Source organism: Actinia tenebrosa, unplaced genomic scaffold, assembly GCF_029948245.1.
Source record: "Actinia tenebrosa isolate PJP-AT-01 unplaced genomic scaffold, QUT_ActTen_1.0 PGA_scaffold13__45_contigs__length_12533684, whole genome shotgun sequence".
NCBI lineage: Eukaryota > Metazoa > Cnidaria > Anthozoa > Actiniaria > Actiniidae > Actinia > Actinia tenebrosa.
Window position 1 is genome coordinate 2,575,416 of NW_028292573.1, and position 25,456 is coordinate 2,600,871.

The window sequence follows — 25,456 nt, forward strand, 5'->3', positions numbered from 1 at the left end:
AGTTCTCTCCAAGCGTGTCCGTTATGCTGGTAGATGACTATAGGAGCACCTCTGCCGCCGTATTTATGTGTCCCAGGGTAAATGTACCCGTCTGTGATGTCTTTCACGTGTATGCGCCTTTCTAAGAGGGTTTCTAATTTCTTTATGTTGTCTATCGTAGCCCCAGCTTTGTAGGTGGCGTTTTCCCATTTCCTGATGGCTTCTTTTCTTTTCGGAGTTAACTTACCTCCGCGGGCGGAATCTTCAAAGAATTCCCTTACCAGTTTCCCGACGCAGTTGCCGGGATGTCGCATTGGCTTGAGTTTCCTAACGTCTGGCTCTTTGATCTCATACGCACCGTAGATAACTACCGTAACAGGGTAAGCAACCTCGTAGAACAGCGCGTCGATGCCTACCAGCGCTCCGGGGCGCGTTTGCTTATTTAAGACAAACAGGTTCTGCTTACCAGACGCCCGAATAGGGTTATGGCCTCTTTCTATTACCCAGTCGCCGTCGTAATACTTTATAAACGTTAACTGTAAACGGTAGTTACCTTCAGGCATCAGGTCTATTATCTTTTCGGCTCTTTCTTCATCCATTATTTCTTCTGTGTCTCCTTCTGTGAATGTCGTGAAGGCGAAGTCGGCGTCCAAACGATCCAATACCTGGGTTCGCAGCTTGCGTACAGTTTTGTTTTGAATGCGCGCGATGTTGTCCATCTATATCTAGGAAATATTTTAACCTTCGTTTGCGACACAAATATTTTAACTTAATACATAGATTTCGCAAACACAGCAGCAGTAAGGGAATTATCGCGTGGGTAATACCCGCTGCCGACGCATACATTTAGAGGGGCCTGAAACGCGGGTAATACCCGTGAAATTCGATGCTTGGCGATTCGGATTTCGCGAGTCCCCCTTACTGCTGCTCATTGTCACGTGATATATAATCAAAAACCCAACAGTAACGCCTGTCTTTGAAGTTTGCCGGGTGTCCTAACCAGTCCCCCTCTATTAACTATGATGGAGTTGCGTGTGACCAAAAAAAACTTGCATTCTCTATAAACAATTTTTAATGCTCTGATAATAATTCAAAATTACAGCCTTATTTACTTAATTTTCTCAGTGAGAAGACACGACATTTGCACTTTTAAGTTTTTAACGTTTAAAAACGTTGACCAAAATCATATCTATTTCTTTTGCTATCATTTTCAGCGCCAGAGATTTGAATGAATAATGAGCTAATTAAGGAAAATTCATTTCGTTCTTGGTCAATGTTTTTGCAAAAAGGTGTATCTGAGATACATAATATTCAATAAAATTGTGCTTTCATTTCGTTTAAAATATTCTTAAGAATGTTATGATCTTTGGATCTCAGTTGAATATAAAATATTATTGCTTTCACCTTGATACACTTAACTGCTCAGAATACAGTCTAACTTTGGGTTCAACCGGGGCCACTTAGATATACAGCGAAAACCAATGAAAATGTAGAATGAAAACAATACGTTCCAACTTTGGGTAGTCGGGAGCCAATCAGAATATATAATGAAGATGGCTCTATCTAGTTGTTTACGAGTAACATCAGGGTCAGATTACCATTCTCGTACAGCCCAGGTTTCTGATTGGCTCAATACTCAAAGTTGGAATGCATTGTTTCCATTTTACATTTTTTTAGCTGTGTAAGGCTCAGGTCAAACGTCGAACTTCACATGACTAACATGAGTCGAACCTAATTGAAATAATGGATAACAAGGCGGTCTTCTTTGATGTAATTAGGTTCGGCTCATGTAAAGTTCGATGTTTGACCTAAGCCTAAGTGGCTCCGGTTATAGTAGTTGCACCGTAAACCTAATAGGATTTTCAAATCTAGGTCTTGAAGCGAGTCAAACCTACAGCAATTATTGTCCAAAACGACAAATGCGTCGGAGACATTTTATCGGGCTTCATGCCTTCGTTTCGCTGGTTCATTCAATTCTTGATTAGTTGCGATGGCAACCATGTTAATTACTGGGCAAGGGGTGGCACTTTCATCAAAATCTAAGTAACTTTTAAAACGAGCGAATTAGCCATTCTGAGGTTGAGGAAAAACTGGGTCGAGTCGGTGTTGCAGTGCATTGTATATTCAGAAAATCTGTTGTATTCTATTGTCATTCCATCTATGGATTGTATTAGGTCTTATTCATTTTATTCTTATAAACACATTACATCAACTGCTTGCTACTAGGTTCTCCCTTAGGAGATATTTGCAATATGGCGTATTTGTCCACTACAAAAGTCCCATAATGCACTGCAATGCCATATCGGAAGTCATTTTTCTATAGGATTGACGTCACATTTAAAAGCTCTATAAAAGGAATGGAGCTTATGGTGTATAGGTTATATTCACGATAGATGCCATGCTGGCTTTCATATTGTACTTCAAATTCCCCCTACAGACTTCAAAACAATAACGAATCAATTCAGTCACAGGCCTCTTTGGGATAGGCTCTGCTGTATGGCAAACAAACTTTAAACTGCTTCGCATCTTGAAATCGAAAGTATCTTATGAGGGAAAAAAGTATTTTGATAAAGGTTTTGGAAATCACGATAGCAATCCAGCAAAAAAAAAAAATTTTTTTTGTCATCCAGAGACAGTCATGTGATTGTTTCCTGCAAATGGCCTACTAATGGAAAATGTTAAATTCATTTTAATAAAACGGTTAAAATTTCCTGATTTGAAGTTATTTGTCCCCTCAGACATGACTAATCTGTAGTACAATGCGAAAACCATCAATGCGTCTATCGTAAATAGAGCTTATTCTTGTGGTGCATGTTACGTCATAGCCGCAATGTTGGTTGACGATAACAAATCAATCCTCATTAGCTTCTCTTGTTAGATCATCCAACATGGCGGCTGTTTCATTGTTATTCATATCTCGAGGGATTTTGAGTCACGTGCTTGCACCCCAAGAACTGATAGCTAGTCGTTCTCCGGTACATTTTCGTTTTTCAGATTACGCTTTTAAAATCGGATTGAGTTAGGAATCTTGAAGTTCTAAAAATATTTAAAAAGGTTGTGATTTACCTTGGCATTTTCTGAATCGTTGTGAAGTGAACTCTAGAAATAGCCCCATTCTAGAAATACTATTTACCTCTAATGGATTACCTGTGTTAAATGTGGTAACACAAGACAAAAGTTTCTGACACCCCAGCTGAAAACTAAGATGGCGCTATTCTTTTTGCGGTTTACTTTTCTCGTGTTCTAGAATAACTTGCCGCAGTCCTTGAGACTTGGCAAAATCTATTTCAGCATACCCAGCTTCTAATGACGCGGATTTAGGGCCCGTATCCCAGGATCTTTTCTGGCTTGGAAGAGTGTTGATGGAAGCTGGTCTTGTCTTAGTCATGCCTTTACCTCCCGATCTCTTTTTGATTTTACTGTGATCAAGAGATACATAGTTTAACTCTTTCTCTTCCTTCGATTTTTTACTGAAGTCAAGAAATAACATTCCCGTTTCTTCGTCTGACAAAAGTGAACCTGGTATTGGCTCGCTTTCCCGCCTTTGAATTCTTCGCGCCCAGCCGGAAGTCGGACTCAGTGAGCTTCCAAACGAGCCACGAGGGGATGACGGGATAGACTTTGTCTTAGGAACGCCTTTGTCTTCGGCAGTTCCTAGAGGACTGAAGTTCATATAATCATGAGATTCCAATTCACTGACTTTTAGCGTTCCATTCAAGTTTAAGTTCTCGTAGGCATGCTTTCGTTTGGGTCGAGGGGAAACTGATTCGGATCTGGTTAAACTTCCAGGGATAACATTGATATAACTTGGTGGCTGAGCTTTTGCCTCGCTCTCTTCAGGAATATCTCCGGGTTTGAAATTCATATAGCTGTGCTCTTCCGTGTTCTTCTCACTAAGATTAGAAGTTTCTCCTGGCCGAAAGTTCATATACGTGGGTCCGTCCTCAGAGGGTTTTGGTCCGCCTTCTCTGGGTGTCATGTTGACATACGTATGTGATCCAGCTTGAAGCGACATCACCACATAATCATCGCTTGTATCAGCTGATGAACCATTGGCATTTCGCCGCCTTCTGGAGTTGGAGGGCGAGTCCGATTCAGAATCGGGATTTTCTGCGATTGAACCGTTTATAGTCGACGCTAAAGAAGAAACACCTTTCTTGCTTCTTCGAGGCGAAGAAGAAGGAGAATTCCTAATCTGAACAAGTTCTCGCAATTCGTATTTACTTGGCGTGGCAGGTTCTGACGTGCGTCTTTGCTTTGAAGATGATTTTGTCTCTGATGTGACTTGATCTACTGAAAAAACTGCCTTTGGTTGAGACTGACTACTATTATTAACCACTGGCTCTGAAGTGCGTCTTTGTTTAGGGGAATACTGTGCTGGCATTGTTAAGTTCTCGAATAGATGAGTCAATGTTTCAGACTCATCGGAATTCCCATCTTCATCGTCTTGTTCCCCTTTCATGTTCAGGTTTTTAAAGTTGAAAGACATATCTTCGTATCTTGATCGACTTTTTGGAGATATTCCTACCTGCTCTGCGTCAGCTTCATTGGAATTTCCGTCTCCTGAGTCAGTAACGCTATTGAAACCTCGATGGATATTATCTTCTTCTTCTTCGTCTTTCTACAAGAACCAGAAAAAAGGTTTATATAAGCGCCTTAAAAAAGCCGATTGCATGAAGGAAAGGTGGCTAAAATAGTTAATAATGTTTCATCCAATCATGAAATAGTACAATTTCCCTCGTACAAAAATTGTGAGATTGACCGTCCCCCCTGCAGGACAATGTTGGTCCCAGTAGCCAGAAACGTGTAACAGATATACAATGATCAGGAATATTCACTGTTTTTTTCCGGACAAATTTCTTTCAAGTAAATCACGTCCTCTTGCTTCAAAAACTACCAATACCAAATTAAAGCTAAGCTATCCGAAACGTTTGATTGAAAAATTCAGTAAATTTTCTTTGAAAGTCAGGAAATTCAGCGAAAAGTTTGATGTGAGTCTAAGCGGCCATCTTGAATCAAGTGTAAAATTTCAAATATTCTCTACTTTCACATCCCCATAATCCTTTGCGTCTTTGGGGGTAACCAGAGGGTAAAAACCCACTTATTTTGCTGAAAGCTGATCAGACAATGTTGACAATATCTTGTTTGGTATCCAAAAATAAAATGAAGAAGTTAAAACAGAAAAAGGTAGAAGCTTGAAGACGTTTAAGGTAAATCTTAAACTTGATGATCTGTACAAGCAAAAATAACTTGGAATAAACTGATAATCAGTATTGTACAGATAAAAGCAGGTATAGTATAAATTCAATTAAGAAACCTTTCAATTTGAGACAGTTTTTTGATTGGTTACCCCCCAAAGACGCAAGGCATTATGAGGATGTGAAAGTAGAGAATGGTATCAAAACTCCTAATCTGCATATGTGAATATTCCGAAGCATGATTATAGTGTTACACGTTTCAAGTCCCTTAGGAGTTTCTGATCAAAGTCAAAACAAAACCAATGCTCTATTTCTCGTCATCTTCTCCTACCTGTCAATCACAATCAGCAAATGGTTTTTGCTTCATTGCAGCAAACATTACCTTAACAGTTCTATCATCAAGCTTGGGTTTCTCACTATCATCTTGCGCACGATCATCTTCTGGAGGTCTGCTGTTTTCGGATGATTCGCCATTCGATGGTGCTATAACGTGGAGCGGTTTATTATCCGTTGGCGTGGTAGCATCCTTTGGTGTGGTATCGCCTCCACGAGTGCTGTCGTACCCTTCGTCTGTAGTATCTATGAGTCAAGAAAAGTTTTTTTCCCCGTTAATAGATGGGAGAATCTTAACAGAATTTTCCCGAATTTTCTTCAGTGACGATTAAATTGCCAGGCAAAGTCGAGTTTGGATTTGATGTGTTCATACAGACACGAGTGAAAAACGTCTGCGCATGCTCTGAATCCGTATGCAAATTAGTCAAAACATATGTAAATTTGACTTTTATACTTGCCTAGTAAATTGGACTTCACAAAATGCCAAAACTTAGTGTTGATGCTAGAAACTTAAGACTAATTCTTTCATATTGTGTTTGTTAATACAGTATCTTGGTCTGACAAAAGTATACTCTTGAACTGTTTTGTATACTTGGAGAAAACAAACATTTATTTTCTCACTCAAACTCTTCAAAATTCTTAGAAAACGTGCTAAAATGCACGCATGCGCAAACGTTTTTCTCTAGTGTCGTTCACACATTTACTGTATTCATTAAGCGCAACCTCGACTTCGAGCCACTATTTCATGGTCAATCAAGCGAATTGTAACATTCCCGTTCTGGATTTCTAGTGATAAACAAAGTACTAACAACTTAGCATGGCGGTCTGCGCGTTTCGTGTTGCAAGGTGAAGAGGCAACATCACATATCAAGAAGCAACGAAAGGGAATAAAATTATGAGGACTTTGCCACTGACACAACTAACAAGTAAAAGTCGAAGTCTCATGTCAAACGTGGACTGACTTCAAATGAACCGAACCTAATGACAACAAGTTTGTTTGTTTGTTGGTTCTCTCCTGTGCTTCGAGGGTTTTTCTCCGAGTTCTCCGGTTTTCCTCCCTCCACAAAAATCAACTCCTAAATTCCAATTCGATCATGGAATGAGGGCCACAGGTTTGTTAGCCACTGGCTATTAAGTGCTACCCTCGTGAAAAAAGGACGTTATTTAAGACCGCCTTGTTGTCAATTGACTCGATTAGGTTCGGCTCATATGAAGTTCGACGTTTGACCCGAGTCTTGTTAGCAAAGTCAAGTAGTTGCATCATGGATAATAAAAATGCATGCAAATTTTCTCGGCAAGCCTTCCTAAGTGAATTACTATCAAGGTGTTAGACGTACCTCTACCTTCCATGCGATGAAGCACAAGATTCATGTACGAGTGAGACTGGTCCCAACTCCTTGCAGATGATCCAGATGAATTAGATGACGTTCGCACAGGTTCCACGTCCATGTCGAAAATGATCTCTTTCTCTTTCTCGGGTGATTCGGGAGTCTCTACACAAATACACAACAGATGTATTCAGCCATCAGTGAATTATCAATTCTTTAGGAAACCGAGATCACTAGTTCAATATAAGGTATTTGCATTGTATATAGTATCATGATGAGGTATTACTATTTAACAATTATCGGTGAATGTTTACCGAGACGTGTCTTGAAATTCCCGAGGAATTCAGGACTATGACAAAAGACTGGCCTTTGTTTTTGAATTCTCATGGGAAGGGATAAAATCTTATTCATACTCGGTAGGCTTTAAAACTAGTGGCCGCGTGTCCTCAACTTACATGGAAAACCAGAGAAAACCCGCAAAGCAAAACATATCGAAACGAAGCTGAACTAGCATACTAGATTGAATCAGACTCGAACGCGGGCCGCTTGTCACAAGCTTTGTATTGGTGAGAGGACGACACCTTAGCAAATAGACCACCCATGGATGCAAAAGTTTTTTGGGTTGGGGAAGGGGGTGGGTTGGGGAAGGGGGAGCGGAGCGGAGAGGAGGGGAGAGGAGAGGGCTTCATTTATACCCATATTACAGGAGCAGGTGTATCCCCAGAGATCCCTCCTTAATGTAAAACCTACCTGGTTTGGGGGAGGGGGGGGGGGGTTGGGTTGGGTTTGGGGGAGGGGAGAGGGCTTCATTTGTACCCATATTACAGGAGCAGGTGTATCCCCAGAGATCCCTCTTTAATGTAAAACCTACCTGGTTTGGGGGTGGGGGGGAGGGGTGGGTTGGGTTTGGGGGAGGAAAGGGGAGAGGAAAAGGCTTCATTTGTACCGATATTACAGGTGCAGGTGTATCCCCAGAGATCCCTCGTTAAAGTAAAACCTACCTGGTGTTTGAAGGTCAGCCCCACTAAATAAACGTGAAAAGTCGACCGACTGAGCGCGATCAAGCAGGCCTCCTTGACATGGATCGATTGAAAGAGATTTGGACTGCGTACGTCTAGAGAACAGTCTGGGACTAAGATCTATAAACATGAAATATTAGAGTGATTGAGTAAAGACGCGCCAGCTAGTGATGCACGATGAAATTTTACCAACATAGGGGCTAAACAATAGAAACATCCTTTCTCCGCTTAAAAAATTTAAAGTTAACATATATAGCGCATTATAATGTGCTTCGCAATTTTTAATTTTCAAGAGGGCTTTACGCAACTTACACATTCATGAGTAGTGTTTTGACGGATCGCATGTGCTTAGGACTTGAGTGGATAGATTGGGGTACTGCAACTGCATGGAAACAATGGGATCCGTTTGAACTTATTTTGTCTCCTTCAAATATGCCATTTTGTGACCTCAAAACGACACGATTTGAGTTCGTTTTGACGACTTAAAGGAGTAGTACTTAGCTTCTAAAAGAAGGAATCTAATTCTTTCAGTTTTCCCATAACAAGTAGTTTAACTTGTAGAAGTAATTTTTGCTTCAATTTCAACAAAAGTAAACAAAAACTTAGGAAAATATCTTAACACAGTTTGAACCAGCACTAACAGATATCTAACACTGCTTATTACATAGGCATATGCTCTCCTTTGTCTCTGACGATGCCGTGTGATGGCGGGCAAATCTTCAGACGCATATATAATTCGCATTTCATTGCTGTGAGTCCAACGGGTCGGGTCAACGAGCCCTGCGGTCGCCACATGTGAATTGAGTTTGTTTGATGTGTTGTTCTCTCCTATGCTACGAGGGTTTTCTCCGGGTTCTTCGGTTTCCTCCCTCCGTAAAAATCAACATGTGAGTTGAACGTTGTGTACAGAGAATATTGAATGTAGTGGTAGGTGTGTTTGAGAGAAAGCGAAAGCGCTACTACGAATAGACACTTAAATCCTGAAAGTGATATATTTAACCTCACCTTCTGTTTTTCTCTTGCCAACCGAAAGCAGCCTTTGAAACATGGCTGATGGCTTGGTGTGTGCAGGACTGTATTGTTCGGTATGTTTAGAGGGGGATACTGGACCATCTGATGACTGATTATGAAGAGAAGTATCGGTGTCTGAGCGCGACCGTGTTGGACTTAGTAACATTAGCGAGGTGGGTCGTTGTTTGTGTCCTCCTGAGTGACAGCGATATCTAGAAAGTGAAGAACTCTCACCAGAGAGGTTTTGCATCGCTCTGAAAAGGAAAACAAGAACCAATTGCCCTATTTCACTATGACGTCACTGCTTGTTTATGTGGGGGATAGAATCGCCAGATCCAATAGAAAATTCAACAAAAGTTGCTCCTACAGCGAAACAGTTTAATCTAAAATGGCCTGGTTTTCAGATATAATATGTGTTGATATGCACTAAAAATATTCTGATCGTTTGCTGGCTATTCTAATTCTCCTCGTGGAGTGCCGATAAGGGTTTTAGAACAGTTTTCGGTGAATTTGCGTTGATTTGACCCCCTCCGACGACCATGATCCTTTGCGTTTTAACAATAGATTGTTTTGATGTGACGTCATAGTGAAATAGGGCTATTACAATAAAACCTCAATTTTTGTCTGAAACAACCTCTGGGCTGATCAAAGTTAGGTCAAGCCTAAGTCACAGATCGAAACTGGCCTGATCTAAGTCAGGGCAAGTCTAATTCACAGATCCAACCCTGAAACAACCTTTGGTCTGATATAAGTCAGGGCACGGCTAACTCACAGATCGAACCCTGAAACGACCTCTGGGCTGATTGAAGTCAGAGCACGGTTAATAAAAGACCGAATGGGAATTTTGTGCAGAGCCCGAAGAAAAACCCTCGAATCATCAAGGCAGTCCCAAGTAGATGTATCTACGTGATACCTTGATAGGCAAGGAATCTAGCCTAAGACCATAGCGATGACCGCGTCCCCCCCCCCCAAAGAGCTCTCTCTCTCTTTATATTACTTACAGTAATATAACTTCGTGTAGGTGTTGTGCAAGTATAGGATCATCTACTTGCATCCACAGTTCTCCCGCACCGGTACTACAAGACCTCCCAACTTCCATGTAGAAAAAACAGTCTGTATGTCCGCACCGACGGACGTTCATCAGACGAAAATCAGCAGCGAGCTCTTCAGATGGTGTCTTGACAAGCGACAAATGGTGATTGGCCAGCTGGAGGAGATACGACCCAGCGAGGTTCTTACTTGTTCCCAGTCCTCTAGGTTTGACGGTGACTGGCCACGAGGAAACTAATTAAGCGAAGAAAAAAAGGTAGGTTAGCTTCTTTCCTTATCCCAGTAAAAAGGTAGAGAGAGCAGACTTTGTACAGAGAGCGCAAGCTGTCAGCAATAGGTCAATAATTTCTTTTTACATTTTCTTTCGGTTTGTTTAATGCTCGAGCCTCCTCTTTCTATCCGTCTCTTTCTTTTAAGTGATCAAAAGTCAGTGACAGCGATAGTGTACTCGTCTCTCTACGGTCTTGGGTTCGATTCCTTGACTCGGCATAACATGTGCCGAGCAACTCGAATACGTTAGGACTTGCTTTGAGGGTTTTTCTCCGGTTCTCCGTTTTCCCGCGCTCCGGTTTTCCGCGCTCTGCAAAACCGAACTAGCTAAATTCCAATTTAGAGGCCCTTTGCACTAAGTCCCGAAAGGAATTGATTCGATTCGATTGGTTCGCTTCCCAGTCATCCTTTGAGAGCTAAGCTGATTCTGACTCTGAGGGTTTTTCCGGCTCTTCGGTTTTTCTTCCCTCTTTTCAAACAATCCATTCTATTCTCCGTGGTCATACATAAACTGTATATCAGATGCCAGAGGTGAATCTCATTGCTTTCAGTTTGATCCCGTTAAGCTGCGCCACTGCTGAACCGTTGCGGTGGTGGTATAAAGAGATATAGGTAATTCATTGGCCGATATATTTCAAGAAAGAGTCCCTGACTTTGATCACCCTAGAGGTTGTTTCAGGGTTCGATAAAATGTGATGGTTGATGTATTTGATGGTTACTCACCATGAGATGCTGGGCTATAATATTCCCTTTTCATTGAACTTGAAGAAAAGGACTTCACAAGACCTCCATCATTTGGTGAGTATTCTACAACAGAATGAATGTAATCCTTTTCAGGGGCAGATCCAGGATTTTGTTCAAGGAGGGGTGCTGCGCACAATGTTAACCCAGGGCGGGGTGCATCCCTTACAATCAAATGGAAAAAACAGTATTGGTTTTCTTCAAAGTTGGGGCACAAAGTCCAATCAGTGAGGGGTGCGCACCCCCTGCACCCCTCCCCTGGATCTGCCCCTGATTTTAATCATTTAATTCCTTGTCGATAAACTTCCCTGGATTTTTTCTCTGGGTTTTCTAGTTTTCCTCTCTCCATAAAAAAATCAAAGTTTTCTAAGTTCTTTCCTCTCTGATATATCACTGCTGATCCCCATTTGATTTTTGATTTCAATATTAAGGATCTCAATTGTGTAGTTCCAGAAATTATCCATACCCACACCACAGAGGAATTTGGAATTTCCAAAGGGTGTGGGAGGGGGGAGGTGGGGGGGTCAGAGAACAAACAGAAATTACAGAGTTTGTATGGAAGAAAATTAGAATTTCTGTGGGTAGAGACTGGTCTTTAAGAAAATTCCTCTGTGGGGGGTATGGATAATTTCTAGAACTACACATTGACAGAAGTACTAAATGTGCTATCAGGTAATTGAGAAACACAGATTGCATAAAAGTGAGAACAATGTGACCCGGGTTCAATGCCAGTACTGGGTGTCACATGCTGTGTGTTGAGGGTTCTTATCAGAGTTCTCTGGTTTTTTCCTTCCCCCAATAAAAATCAACTTTCATATTTCAATTAGAATTCAGTAGATGAAGAGCTTCACTCTGTAGAAATGCAACTGTTAAATCCCATATATCTTTTATTTATCATCTATTTCTTTATATGTGCTAGGTATATTTCTTGTAGATATCTAGTTTATAGCTAAAACTCATCAAATGAGAAATACTATGCCTTAGGCTAATAACAAAGTAACAAGATGATACCATTATTTTCATCGCTATGTACGGCACGATTCTATTAAAAACAAAGTCAGCAATTGACTACTTTCAACTGACTTTACCTTTACATACTTTAAATACATATTAATTGATTGTAGTCTACTGCCTAATCTTAAACGCAGATGTTTTAGGGTCTGTCATGCAACGTTATCTTCCCCATGTGGGGAAGGAAACATTGTGTAACAGACACACTCTAAGAACGTCTGTGTAGGAGCTAGGCTGTTGATGTAAAGTAAAATTAAAGGGACTATAGTTTTTTTTTCATATGGAACTGTAAAAAGTTGGGGGGTGGGGCGGAATTAAAGTCCCCCCCCCCCTACTCCAATTCTGCCGTCTCTATTCAACAACAGCTCGATCCCCACTCCACTCTACTAAGGGTGCCGATGTTAGATCATTATACCCTAGAAAGTTTAATGAGGAGTATTGCAGAATAAATTCTGCCTCCACAGACCCTCCCCACCCCTAGAAAATTCTGATTGTATTCTGGATCCTTTGCCAATGGAAATGCTAAATTAACACAAATGTAACAAAATGATAATACAAACAAAATAGGGTGTAATGTAACTGAAATGATGTTTGATTTTCTACTATATGTCATCAGTATTTCATTTTTTAAACGACTTTCAGGAAGTTCTATTTAATCTGGTGACAAATATTCATAGGCATGTTAATCAGAAATTTTTGTCAGCTTAAAATAGTTAATTTTTGATATATATCATGTAAATGCACTTATTATAGTGTGCGTTATGATGTAATTCCTTAATCCTATTGATGTGTAAGAGGATTTTGGCCACGATAAATCATTCTAATCAATTCCTGTTGAAGTAACTGACAAAAAACTGCTGAGGATGTGATTCATTCCTCAAAGAAATAACTCCCACTTGTTACATTTAGATGTGAAAGATTAAGAGAAAACACCTTCCAGCGTGAATTAGCTGGAGCAATGAAGATTATTTTTCTAATGTCATATAAAAATAATCCACAATATAAAATATATTTACAGAGTTTTGACGTAAAGTCACAGAGACTGTAATCTTATCCTTGATAAACAATTCAAAGTCCACTTTGTTCAAACTCATCAAACAATACGGTAAAATTGCCAAATACAAATTTTGAAAAATGAGAAAAAAACTCACCATTTTCAGTGACGCTTTCACTATTTTTTTTTTCTGTTAACAAAGCATTCAGCCAGCAATCCAGATCTTCTTCAGTCTCACAAATGAGTCCAAACGCATCCTCTCTAGTGTAGAGTGCAAACACAAACTTATGTTTTGTGTCGTCCTTTCGTGCGATGTTGAAACAGCTTGTGAGATGAATCGTTCGCTTTGGTGGAGCATTTGAACGGAATTTTTTTTCACTTTCGTAATATTCTAGTCTTGTTTTACCATATTTTGATGAAGTACGAAGAACAAAATATCGTCTTTTTAAAGTCTGGAAGTATAAGAAAAAATTGAATATAAGTTTAATTGACAAGTCAATGGTTCCTTCAATTTTCGCTGAATCAGGAATTGTCTCTAAAACAATATAACTTACATTACATCGCGGATGTATGGAGAAATTTGATGTCTTTGTCATTTGCATACATAACAAATAGGATCTTATAATAAATACAAAAACTAGGCCTTAAAGCGTTATGAGTATAGCTAGAGTATCATATTTGGTTAAAATGTAATAGGAGTTCTATATAAAAGAAAGAGGCTTATTGCCCAATATAGTTAATGCAGAAAATAACGAGGGAAAAAATGTAAAAAAATAAAGATGGGAAGCCGGAGAAAACCTGAACTAGAAAACCAACATTGTAAAAGTTTGTTTAAAGTGTTTTTCTGGCCTCGAGGGAATTAATACTTATTGTTAATGAAAAGTAGACTTGTTCTGACCGGGGGTCACACGTTCATTCAATGCTCTTCTTGTTAATCACAACAAGTCAAAGACCTCATTCTCAACAGCATCTTTCAAAAAAATATAGGTCTGTAAGAATTTCCAAAAGAATTTCCTCTGTATAAGAGGTATTTATAAGCAATAAGGATAAAATTTATAGAGTTTTGAGCAGCACAAGTTTACTCGCAGCCAGTGAAATAGAACCTGTTAGAGCTTGTAATAAGACACGCTATCTCTTTGCAGCGACTTAAAATAATAGTTCTTTAATATCACAGGCAAGTATTTTAGTGGTCTCTAGGATGGATTTAAAACTTTTTCCATCAAGTTAATCAGCTCGTTAAAATGGTCAGTTATAGTATTAAAGTAGGAGGTCGGGACGGACTGAACACCTGACCGAAGTTCGCACATCATCGATAAACCTTACCTTAAGTCTTCGTAAAAATCCTTGCTTCCTAACATCTGTTGTATTCATATTCTTGGATAATTTCCTCACAGAAGTTCTAAAAAAAATAAATGTCCTGGACTTGATGTTTCATCTACGAAAGGAGCTTTCAAGAAGTCCAGCGAGGATTAATATAAGTAGCATCCAATATCGCCTGCATACCGAACCAGTTACTGAAAATTCTAGCACTCAATCCTATCGCTTTGCTAAAGTAACTAAATACGAAGTAAGAGGGCTATATTTCTTGGTATTTCTCTGTAAGCTGTGATCCTGGTTCCGATCTCCTTAAAAAGCCCAGAATTTTTAAGTCCTTGGTGTTAATTTTGAGACTTAGTTCGTGTTCACTCCAATCAAAACATAACTTATTTATTGAAGTCCATTACGCGTTCGAAGACTGGAACTGAACTGTATAGGAACGCCTGTCGAAATTTGTACTTTCTGTTGACAGTTTCGCTAGAATTAGCTCAATAACTCAAAAGAAAAACACACTAAACTCTACCTTATCTACAGACGCATCGCTACAAAACTGTAAAATCTACACAAGCTACAAAGATGCATTAAGAAAAATACGTGGGTTGAAAAAAGGGTGATATGTGAGCGTGGTTCCGGTGATCGGTACATCAAACCAATTACCAATGATAACCTGCCGGAATAGGGCTCACTGTATTTGCATATTTGATAACGAAAATTTGTTCAGGGATTTTTGTAATTTTTCATTCTTCGTTGCTAGTATTTTCTGGATGTTTGAAATCATTATCTCGAAACGTTCATACGTTCGTGTTTTTCATCGATGCTTTTGAAAAATGTGCAAAGCTAGGGAAAATATGTCACTATTAAATGACAGGTTGAATATTTATGGAATGGAATTAGAGGGCGACAAATTGGTAGATATTAAATATTCTTTCTCATCCCATTTGCAAAGCTGAAAACTATGGGTTCTCCCACGACCTGCTTCAGTCTTCCTGACTGCCATTTTCACGCAATCTCCATCCATTTCCTGGGTCAAAAACGGTGCCGAATCTAACAATAGCTTACTTGCCCTCTATTTTCGAACTCAAGAGCTGCACGGAACAGCAGACCTTTTAATAAAGCAGCACGTATCACGGACCTCTCCTATATGACTATTATGGAGAATGTATAATTAGCAATTATTAGACGGCTGGGGCTGGAGCTGGGGATAGGAGAGTGTAGGTTCGGGAGACGGAGATTTTTATTGATGAATTATTTAGCAAGGGCGGATCCAGGGGGAGGGTCGAGGGGGTCGCGACCCCCCTGTCATTTCTGAGGTCAAATGGGCTTCCTGTGGTAAAAATTCGACTGGGTTTCCTTTGCCCACAAAATTTACCCCTGAGACCCCCCCTTCAAAAAAACCCTGGATCCGCCCTTGTTTAGCCAGCTTTTCTTGATTTATTTTTCAAAATTAATATTTCATTATTATTTTTCTACTAATATTATGAGCATTTATTTTATATTGCATGTTGTCACAGAAAAAAAATCACGCAATTACTTGATATTCTTATTCACAGCCTAGCCTGTCGTCTGGCCTTGGCAAAAGTAATGCTCGATATGATTTTCATTCAGATAAGGTTCATACTACATACTAATTCATCAGCTTTAAATTAGGACAAAAAAAAGAAAAAAAGATCGATTAATATAAGCATTTTATAACCCTTTGCCCTGATGAAGAGCAAGATGCTCGAAAGCTTGGCTTGATTTATAATTAATTAAAAAGCTGATGAATCAAAGCTATCATGAATATAAGCATGTTCATCGTTTCCCTCCTAAGTCATTGCTTAGAAATATAATCGACTTACCTTAATAACCATCGTCGGTGAGCAGGCTGTTTTGAGCAAAACTGAAGGACTTGCCACTATAAAAGGCGACTATGAAGTAAACTTCCGCATTTGAACAGGTTATTGATGCGACGTTCATTGACATAAGGGTATGAAAACGGACGGTGAAAAACGTAAGAAATACTAAATGTATGCGCATTTGCATCTAGCTGATCAGACGCTGTCAGATGAAGTACTCAGTCCCAACTAAATCTCAATAAAATAGAATGTTTAAAACGAATTTTACAAACGATTTTGATCTGGAACTCAAGTATATCATATACTTGACTGTGTCAATAATTCCTTTCATTAATATTGGATCTATAGCACGCGAGCGTGACATTATTAGATAGTGTATTTATCGGAAAACGTAGTTTCCTATAAAAGTTTTCTTATCGATAATAGTAAAATTGCAACGTTTCGTAAAGATTGCTCTTAAAATGAGCATTAGTGTCCACAGCACCTTTTTTTAAAAACACCTTTAGCAATTATTCACGTCTCTATCATTGCAAGCTTACCGTTCGTTTCGCTTCGATGCTAAGGCACGGTACCTTTCAAGATGGCGCTGGGAACTGTAAAGGGGACCATAACTACAAAAGCACTAGAACTATTGCACTTTTCAAAATAGGAATATTGTTTTATTGTATTTTATTATTTATTTTGCACTGATTAAAGTTATGAGATTTGCCGATAAATAACACTATACTTAATGACACACTCTCTCTCACACACAACCCCACCCCCTCCCCACCTCCCCTATACATATTACATGGACATTCGGCACTCAATCAGCAATACATTTAATGGTATTTACAAAGTATTCATGCAGAATTATGTCATTCGATCAACATTTTTCTTCTTCTTCAGCTTTGATGGTTTTTGGGCCAAAAGTTTCATAAGGATTTCGAGTTTCCTGACGCTGTAGAGAAATATTATGATACATCAGGGGCGGATCCAGGAATAATAAAATGGGATGACTAGTCACCCCCTTTTTGCTCAAATTTCCAAGTCATGATTGTTAGTAACAGTCACCCCCCTTTCCTGGTAAAACCTTTGTAATAGTCATCCCCTTAAAAAATGTATTGGTACGCCTCTGTACATTTTATAATTTCTTATGCTTCTTTTTGCTAATAGTCCCTTTCATAGTTCCCTGCGCCATCTTGAAAGGTAGCCGTGCCTTTGCATTGAGACGAACGGTGAGACAAACGATGAGCTTGCAATGATGGAGACCTTTTTTTAAACATGACTCTATCATTGCAAGCTCACCGTTCGTCTCGCTTCGATGCAAAGGCACGGCTACCTTTCTCAAGATGGCGCAGGGAACTGTGAAGGTGACTATTCCAGGATTTGCCATGTCATGGAAGGGTGGTGTAAGTTTTGCTGCATGGTGCAAGCATGCCGCTTGCTACGCTTGAAACGTATTATATTGGCATATGTAAATAATGCCATACAAGAAATAAATCCGGAAGAGTTTGCAGAGAAAGTTTGGGAAAATTCCCGATATTATCCAAGGTGTGCGCATGCTTTGTAGAGAATAGCCGGCTTGTATGAAGGTTTATAAAAAAATACGTACCTTTCAAACAATGGAATGGCACTTTCTAGTGGAATTTCATCCTCTTCATCGTTGTGAATTTCTGTTCCAAGGCTTTCTTCAGTCATTCCAGCATCTGTTCTGCTGCAGCCAGGCCTTGAAACTATTCTGTCATTCGAGGCTATTTCCTGGCCATTTTCTCCAACAACCTCTGCATTTTCTTTCTCGATCCCTTCGTCTGCGGATACCATTTCATTCAGCATTTCCGTTGCAGATCCGTCGAACATTTCATCGGCATATCCTCTGAACGCCTCCATTTCTTTGCCTTCCATTTTTCCTACAGCTATCTCATTGATTTCTGCTGTATCCATTCCTGTGCCTTCCATTTCTCCTATAGCTATCTCATAGATTTCTGCTGTTTCCTTCTCATCTGCTTCTAGGACTTCCTTGGCGGCGTCTTCGACACCTTCACCTAAACTATCCTCCAGTCTTTCTTCTAGTAATTCCTCTCTACCTTCGTTAATTCTGTTAAGGGCATAAGGCATCCGTAATAGGATGCTAGGATTTTTCTGGCAAGAGAAATGAAAGAGAATCCTAGAATTAGACATGCTTGTGAACCTATGTCATATTCGTAAGAGAAATATTTGGATTATTTGCTCAAGTGCTGCTGGTAAACATAGAAATAATAATCAAGAGAAATTCTTAGAATCCTTTAGCGGCTATCTAAACTCTTAAATTCGAGACAAACACAGAAACGTGGTACTATGATTTCCCTTATTTGTTTAAATCCTATGTCATATGTCGAATTTGTCGAAGGATTTTTGTTGAGAAATTATGAAGATTAACCGATCCCCAAATAAAAAGGCATTATCTTTTTGTGGTCCCCTTCATTATTAGATTTTTATTCTCTTATCTCTTTGAGTGATCCCCCTTTGTTGCCTGTCAATTTATAGCCGAACCCCTCCCGCTGCTGTGAGTTGTCTAAAAACACGTGATCCCCATTCTTCCTAAATTCTCTGAGCCTCAGCCTCCCCCCCCAGGCAAGAAATAATGACCGGTCCCTAAAGAGCAATGTAGAATCATTTAATAATATAGATATTTACCCTGTTGTGTCTTTCTCTTAAACTACCAGATCCATTAAGTGTTGACCCCATGGGACTTGGATTCTGGAACAGCCGGTTCTGCATATTTTTCATTCGATGCTTCTTGACCAGTTTGGGCTTTTTGATCAACAACTGCTCGTGTGTGATGGGTGTCTTTGGCCGTGGTTGCTCATCTTCATTCACCGTAACATCTCCTATAGAAATCACCAAGGTGTCTGGCTTCATCCGCTGAAGTTCTGCGATGGCAACATCACATTTTGTGTAGCAGCGAATCTTCTTCCTCACTCCATTGCAGATGACCTTGCTTTTTCGTAGTTGTTTAACGATGTCTTCGAAACCTTGCAGTGGTTTAGGCAGTCCTAAAAATAAGGCATCTTCAGCTAGCTTGTTTGCCATCTCGAGGCGAAGGTCCTTATTGACTTTTAAGAGCCTATCTCTGTCGTCTTCAAGGTCTTTGAGCATTCTTTCCTGTTTCGCCATTAACCCCTCGATTTGGCGGACGCGGTCACAGGATTTCACACACTCTTCATACCAATCTGCTTCTTCCTTCAACTCAAGCTTCTTGCTCTTTCTTGGAGGGTCATCGTTATTTCTAAATTTGCCTTCAAGTATTCTCTCCTTTTCATTCAGGGACTGTTCCAGCTTTTTGAGTCTCTTAACCTCTTGCATGTTCTCAAGAAGAAAACCTTGATGCTCGCTAATGATTTCTACTTTTTCATTTTCGAGTTGAGTGTTTTTCTCTCTCAAAATCCCAATGATGGTTTGCAGTTCTCCTAGATGGTTATTCTGTTCCTCAATGATCCACTCAAGTTGAAGCGCATTAGGTTTGACGTCCTGAGAGACAGCAGCATGCTGCTCTTCCTGCTCGTTTACACTGTCTTGCGCATAGTTCGTGTTTACTGGTTCACCGAGTGAGTTTTGATCTGTTTGTAGCTGGACTGTAGCAAGCTCAGTGACCTCAACCTCATTGTTCTCTTGGGCTAAGTTTGAAGACTGCACTTCAAGAGTTGTTGTCTTGTCTAACTTACTTTGGCTAACTGCTGCAACATTAGTCACGCTATTAAAGGGTTCTTGAGAGTCTGCGTCATCGACATGGTCCTCAAAACTGCCTTGAGGGATGATGCTCTTCTTCAGCATTCCTTCGACAACTGGTTCTGAAGCTTCTGTTGTTTCTGTGATGCTTTCATCAGCCATTCCAGCAACTGATTTGCTGCAGGCGGACCTTTGAACCACGTTGTCAAAGTATTTCCTCAATTACGCCTTGAACAGTTTCATTGACAGTTTCCCCAGCCATTTCAGCAACTGTTTTGCTGCAGGCGGAACTTTCAACCATGTTGTCAAATGGTTCCTTAACTGCTTTTTGAGCAGTATCTGTGAAAACCGTGTCGTTGAACGCATTCTCAAGTCTCTGTTCTTCTTCATTTTTCTTTCCAAGGCGCTGGATTTTTTCTGACATCATTTTCAGAATTGGAACACTCTTATTTGCTTGCTCAGGACTGTTCTTGTGTTCTACTGATTGGTACCTCTGGATCATTTTTCCATCTCTGGTAATAATATGAGAAGGTTTTTCGATCTTCTGAAAGGCCTCCAAAGCAGCATTGGGCATTTTCCTTGAACTTTCTGCCAGTCCATTTATGATTTTTCCATCTTCGAGAAACAGCACGTGCTCCGTGATTCCTATATCAGGCACAACATCTCCCTGCTGTGGTTCTGTGTCATCATAAACCATATCTACTTTGTCAGGGCCTATTTCTGATTCACGGTTTACCGGTTCGTCAGATTCGCTGGACATGGACTCATCAGAAGTACCAGAGAGGAAGGAGTTGCGATGTTCAAGCTGTCTTATGTGGTCTTCCATTGCAGCTATTTGGCACCCAAGAGATGAGTTGTATTCATGGAGGCTTAGCCTTGCATTTTCTAATTGCTTTAGTTCTGTTTCAAGCGACGCAACTCTGAGATTCAGTATACTTTTGTCTTTCCACAGAACATGGTACTCATCGAGAAGCTGATAGGAGCGCTTATCTCTTCTTTGGATTTCGAGTTGAAGATTTACAAGCTCTCGGACGCGAAATGTTGCTTCTAGCTTCAGCTTGTCATTTTCTGCAGCCAGGCGTTTGTTTTGTTCCAGCAAGTCCTCGATTCCAAGTATCTTGGCCCGGAACATGATGTCCTCATTCATTTTCTGGCATTCAGCTTCAAGACGCTGGTTGTCTTCCAGCAGCTTAGCATTGCGCTTCTCCAGTTTCTCATATTCCACGTTCGTCAGGTCCAATGCCTTTTCAAGTGACTTGACCTTTGCATCTCCTTCGACAAGCGAGTACTGGATCTCGTTGTTTACGCCTTGAAGTCTTAAGATCTCTTTTTCGTGTTTCAGCAAGGTGTCATCAAAGTTATCCTTGGACTTCTTAAGACGTTCTACCATGCTTTCCACTATTTCTTTGGCAGCTCGATGAACACATGACATATCAAGATCTATATATTTTATCATCATGTTCATGTCATTGGCAAGGGTCTTGACATATTTGATTGGGTCTGCACTCTGATCCAGATCTTTCGTATTGTCTAAGACATTGGTGTCATTTTTGGTCTTGGAACACTGCCTGGTTTTCACATCCTTGAGGTGATCTTTCAGCTGCTGCATTTCTTTGATCATCTCATTTATAGCCATCTGATTCACTGGATTACGAGGGCTGCAATCTTTTGTTGGTTCTAAGATTGTTTTCTCAAGCTCTAAGGTGTTGTTTTCAGGGGTGAATCTTGATGGAAGGATATCTCCAAGCGGTTTTATACTCTGACTTTTCATTTTCAACATGGAAGAACAACCTAAGGGCTTTCTGCTTCCTTCTGATGCTTGGGTTATTTCCTCAAGCTCTGTGGTCTTCCCATCAGGAGTGAATATTGATGGCAATACTCCTCCAAGCTCTTTCATATTATGCCGTTCTCTTTGCAATTTGGAAGAAAAACGACCATTTGGGTTTTCTTCTACAGCACGAAGATCTTCGTACGTGCCGTGGTTGTTGCCGCCATTTGCTACAGGTAGACGCAGTGGTTCCAAGCGGTGTGGAACAGTAGGCCTTAAAGATGGAGGCTGTCTCTTTCTTATATGGGATGGTCTTTCATCAGACCTTGCAGCATTGGCATTGTCTGTGGTGGTGTTACTGCCAGATTTTGCTCTGGAAGCAGTTGTGGCTTCATCAACAATCTGAAAAACATTGATTTTACCATTCTATTTTAAGCTAGATTATTGTCTGTACTAGTCAACATAAACTATGCGTTTTCGATTTGTGTCCCATCCCATTTTATACCATCCCATCCCATTCTAACCCATTCTAACCCATTGTATCCCATCCCATCCCATCCCATCCCATCCCACACACTCACCCTATTTCACCAGGAAATTTATAGCTGCAAAATATAGTGTTGAAAGCCCCTTTCTTTAAAAATATAAGAATGGAAATATTTATTTTTTCAAGAAAAAAATCAGAACAAAATTCACAGCTTGCTCAGTACTGGGGCAGGCATACAATCCTTGGGTGGTTTACCTGCTCAGCTATGAGTTAGTCCACGGTTAATTATACATCTTACATTTAAAAAAATACTTTGGAGGAACTACAGAGGACAATTGAAAGTAGATGAAGAAGTAGTGAAGCAGTATATATGAGGCTAATAGGTCGAGGGTGTAGAGAGAGGTAATTAAAGTTCCTCTCCCATATGCCACTCATGTGCTACAGGTTACAAAATGTTTAGCTTTAATTTACCTTGACTTCATCTGGCTTTTCATCATTGGGATGGCTGTTATTTACCCTTGATGGCTTAATGGATGATTTTTGTCTATTACAAAATGAAAAGATTAGATTCGTTGCTTGTTTATACACTAGAGAATTAAAGAAAAATGTACAGTAGTAAAGAAGGACACCATTATATTAAGAAAAAAAGAAGAAGAAAAGAGAGAATGAAAAAAAATATGGTTAGATGGATTAGTTGAAGATATGGATAGGAGTGAGGGAGGATGTGCCAGAATGGATTGATGAAATGTAAACTGTCAACAAGGAAGCAAGGAAGCAAGGAAGCAAGGAAGCAAGGAAGCAAGGAAGCAAGGAAGCAAGGAAGCAAAAGGATTCATAAGGCAGCAAGGCATCAACGCAGCACAACGCAGCACAAGGCAGCACAAGGCAGCACAAGGTAGCACAAGGCAGCACAAGGCAGCACAAGGGAGCAAGGAAGCACAAGGAAGCAAGGCAACAAGGCAACAAGGAAGCAAGGCAGCAAGGCAGCAGCAGCAAGACAGCAAGGCAGCACAAGGCAGCAAGGCAGCACAAGGCAGCAAGGCAGCAAGGCAGCAAGGCAGCAAGGCAGCAAGGCAGCAAGGCAGCAAGGCAGCAAGGCAGCAAGGCAGCATTAGGCAGCAAGGCAGCAAGGCAGCAAGACAGCAAGACAGCAAGACAGCACAAGGTAGCGAGGCAGCACAAGAAAGCACAAGGAAGAACAAACAAGACAGCAAGACAGCACAAGGAAGCACTAGGTAGCAAGGCAGCACAAGGAAGCAAAAGGCAGCAAGGCAGCAAGACAGCACAAGCAAGACAGCAAGACAGCACAAGGAAGCACAAGGTAGCAAGGCAGCACAAGGAAGCAAAAGGCAGCACGGCAGCAAGACAGCACAAGCAAGACAGCAGACAGCAAGGAAGCACAAGGTAGCAAGGCAGAACAAGAAAGCACAAGGAAGCACAAGCAAGACAGCAAGACAGCAAGACAGCACAAGGACGCACAAGGTAGCAAGGAAGCACAAGGAAGCAAAAGGCAGCAAGGCAGCAAGGAAGCACAAGCAAGACAGCAAGACAGCACAAGGAAGCACAAGGCAGCAAGGCAGCAAGGCAGCAAAAGGCAGCAAGGAAGCACAAGCAAGACAGCAAGACAGCACAAGGAAGCACAAGGCAGCAAGGCAGCAAGACAGCAAGGCAGCACAAGGAAGCACAAGGAAGCACAAACAAGACAGCAAGACAGCAAGGCAGCACATAAAAAGTCAGAAGAAGAAGGAAAAAGAGAGGGAGGAGATGGGAAGGAAAGCAGAAAAGAAAGAAATGAGATAAGGGAAAAAGGAGCTAGCAAGGAAGCAAGCAAGCAACAAGCAAGGAAGGAAGCAAAGTGCTAATTTGTATTGGTTATTTACCTTGATGTAGATGATTTAATTGGCACAGGGATGTGACTACCATTTGACAAAGCCTCAAATGAATTGGAAAGAGCAATTTTGAATCCTTCTTTCCTGCAATAAAATAAAATCTGGGATTATTTTTCTATATCTTGTAGATAAATAAGCAAACTGGTCATGGCATCTTATATGTTTTATAATAATATTATTAGGATTCACTCTTTTGTCAATTTTGCAACACCCATTATTTAACCAGTGAATCCCCAAAATGTCAATCCGTTCATCTTTCAATTCATTTCATCTATCTACCCAATCATTCAAACATGTTTCCATGAAGCTATTTTTCCTTCCTGCCTTCCTTCTTTCCTTCCTCCCTTCCTTCTCTCCTTCCATTCCATTCCATTCCATTCCTTCCTCCCTTCCTCTCTTCTTTCCTCCCTTCCTCTATTCCTTCCTCCCTCCCTTCCTTCATTCCTTCAATTTATCCTTATATTTATCTGTCTTCAATCAATCCACTTAGAAATCTACTCTTCCTTGTTTTCTTCTTTCAATATTCAATCATTTCTTCCAACCACCTTCTATATCTCCAACCACCTTTTTTTCCTTCCTGTGTTCTTGTTTCTATCTATACCTCTATCTATCCTTTATTAAATTTGTTCAATTCTTCCCTCCCTCCATCCATCTATCCATTTACCTGTCCCTACTCCCTTCCTTTCTTCTTTTCATCTACATAAACTTCATTCAATCTTTTTTCCATCCACTCTCCTAATCCAACCAACCTTCCCTCCTTACTTCCTTCCTTCTTTCCATCTACCCATGCACCTATCCACTTATCCAACCATCTTTCCTTCCTTTTTTCCATCTATTTATCTACCCACATGTTGTTTATTCAATAATTCCTTTCATTCATTCATTTAATCATCAATCATTAATTCATCCGATCATTCTTCCCTCCTTTCTTCCTTCCTTCTTTTTATCTACTCATCCATCATCTATCCACCTATCCACTTCCCCCCCCCCCTTCTGCCATACATTATGAACGAAGCCTAATTATTATATCAAGTACTTACTGGAAATATTCCAAAGAAGGTGGCGATGCATGGTTGAATAAAGGTCCCTGAAAAAAGAATTAAGAATTTTATTGAATAGTGATTAAAAGTAAGTAATTTAGTTAAAAAAAAGCGATTGAGTGAACATTTGTTCTTTAGTTTCTATTGTTATTTTATATGTAAATCTAATTTATGTTTTAAAGCTTTGTCGTAAAAAGTAAGCTTACTGTACTTTAACAAAAAAATGGCTTCCCAAAGAACACTTTTGTCTTCAGAAAAATCATGCTTTTATGCATTTTATCTAATTTTTTTCCACTTATTAATAATCTACATCATAAAAAAAGTTATCTAGAATAATGAATATTCAACTTTTACCTTCTACTATGCGAAAAAAATGATTTTTTGAAGCAAAAATTCCTGTTTCAAATCGTTCGCTTTGACATTTTTACTTTTCTCTAAACACGCATGCGCTAAAGTCATCTCATTAATATTCACAATTTTGCGCATTTTTTTTGTAATA

General features: G+C 40.1%; 2 protein-coding genes across 2 annotated transcripts; both read right to left on the bottom strand.

Annotated features, from left to right (window-relative positions):
- Window positions 1-1,033: 1,033 nt before the first annotated feature.
- LOC116300822 (uncharacterized) lies at window positions 1,034-14,824 on the bottom strand. Its single transcript, XM_031709778.2, has 9 exons — window positions 14,258-14,824; window positions 13,092-13,386; window positions 10,912-10,995; window positions 9,870-10,152; window positions 8,863-9,122; window positions 7,840-7,977; window positions 6,848-7,003; window positions 5,560-5,756; window positions 1,034-4,600 (listed from the first exon to the last, which is right to left on the bottom strand). Exons 1-9 carry the CDS (start codon window positions 14,303-14,305, stop codon window positions 3,191-3,193), a joined length of 2,871 nt encoding a protein of 956 aa, XP_031565638.1. The 5' UTR covers window positions 14,306-14,824; the 3' UTR covers window positions 1,034-3,190.
- A 2,114-nt stretch (window positions 14,825-16,938) lies between these two features.
- Window positions 16,939-18,252, bottom strand: LOC148911607 (uncharacterized). Its single transcript, XM_089029179.1, has 2 exons — window positions 17,681-18,252; window positions 16,939-17,026 (listed from the first exon to the last, which is right to left on the bottom strand). Exons 1-2 carry the CDS (start codon window positions 18,244-18,246, stop codon window positions 16,939-16,941), a joined length of 654 nt encoding a protein of 217 aa, XP_088885305.1. The 5' UTR covers window positions 18,247-18,252.
- Between the last annotated feature and the right edge of the window lie 7,204 nt (window positions 18,253-25,456).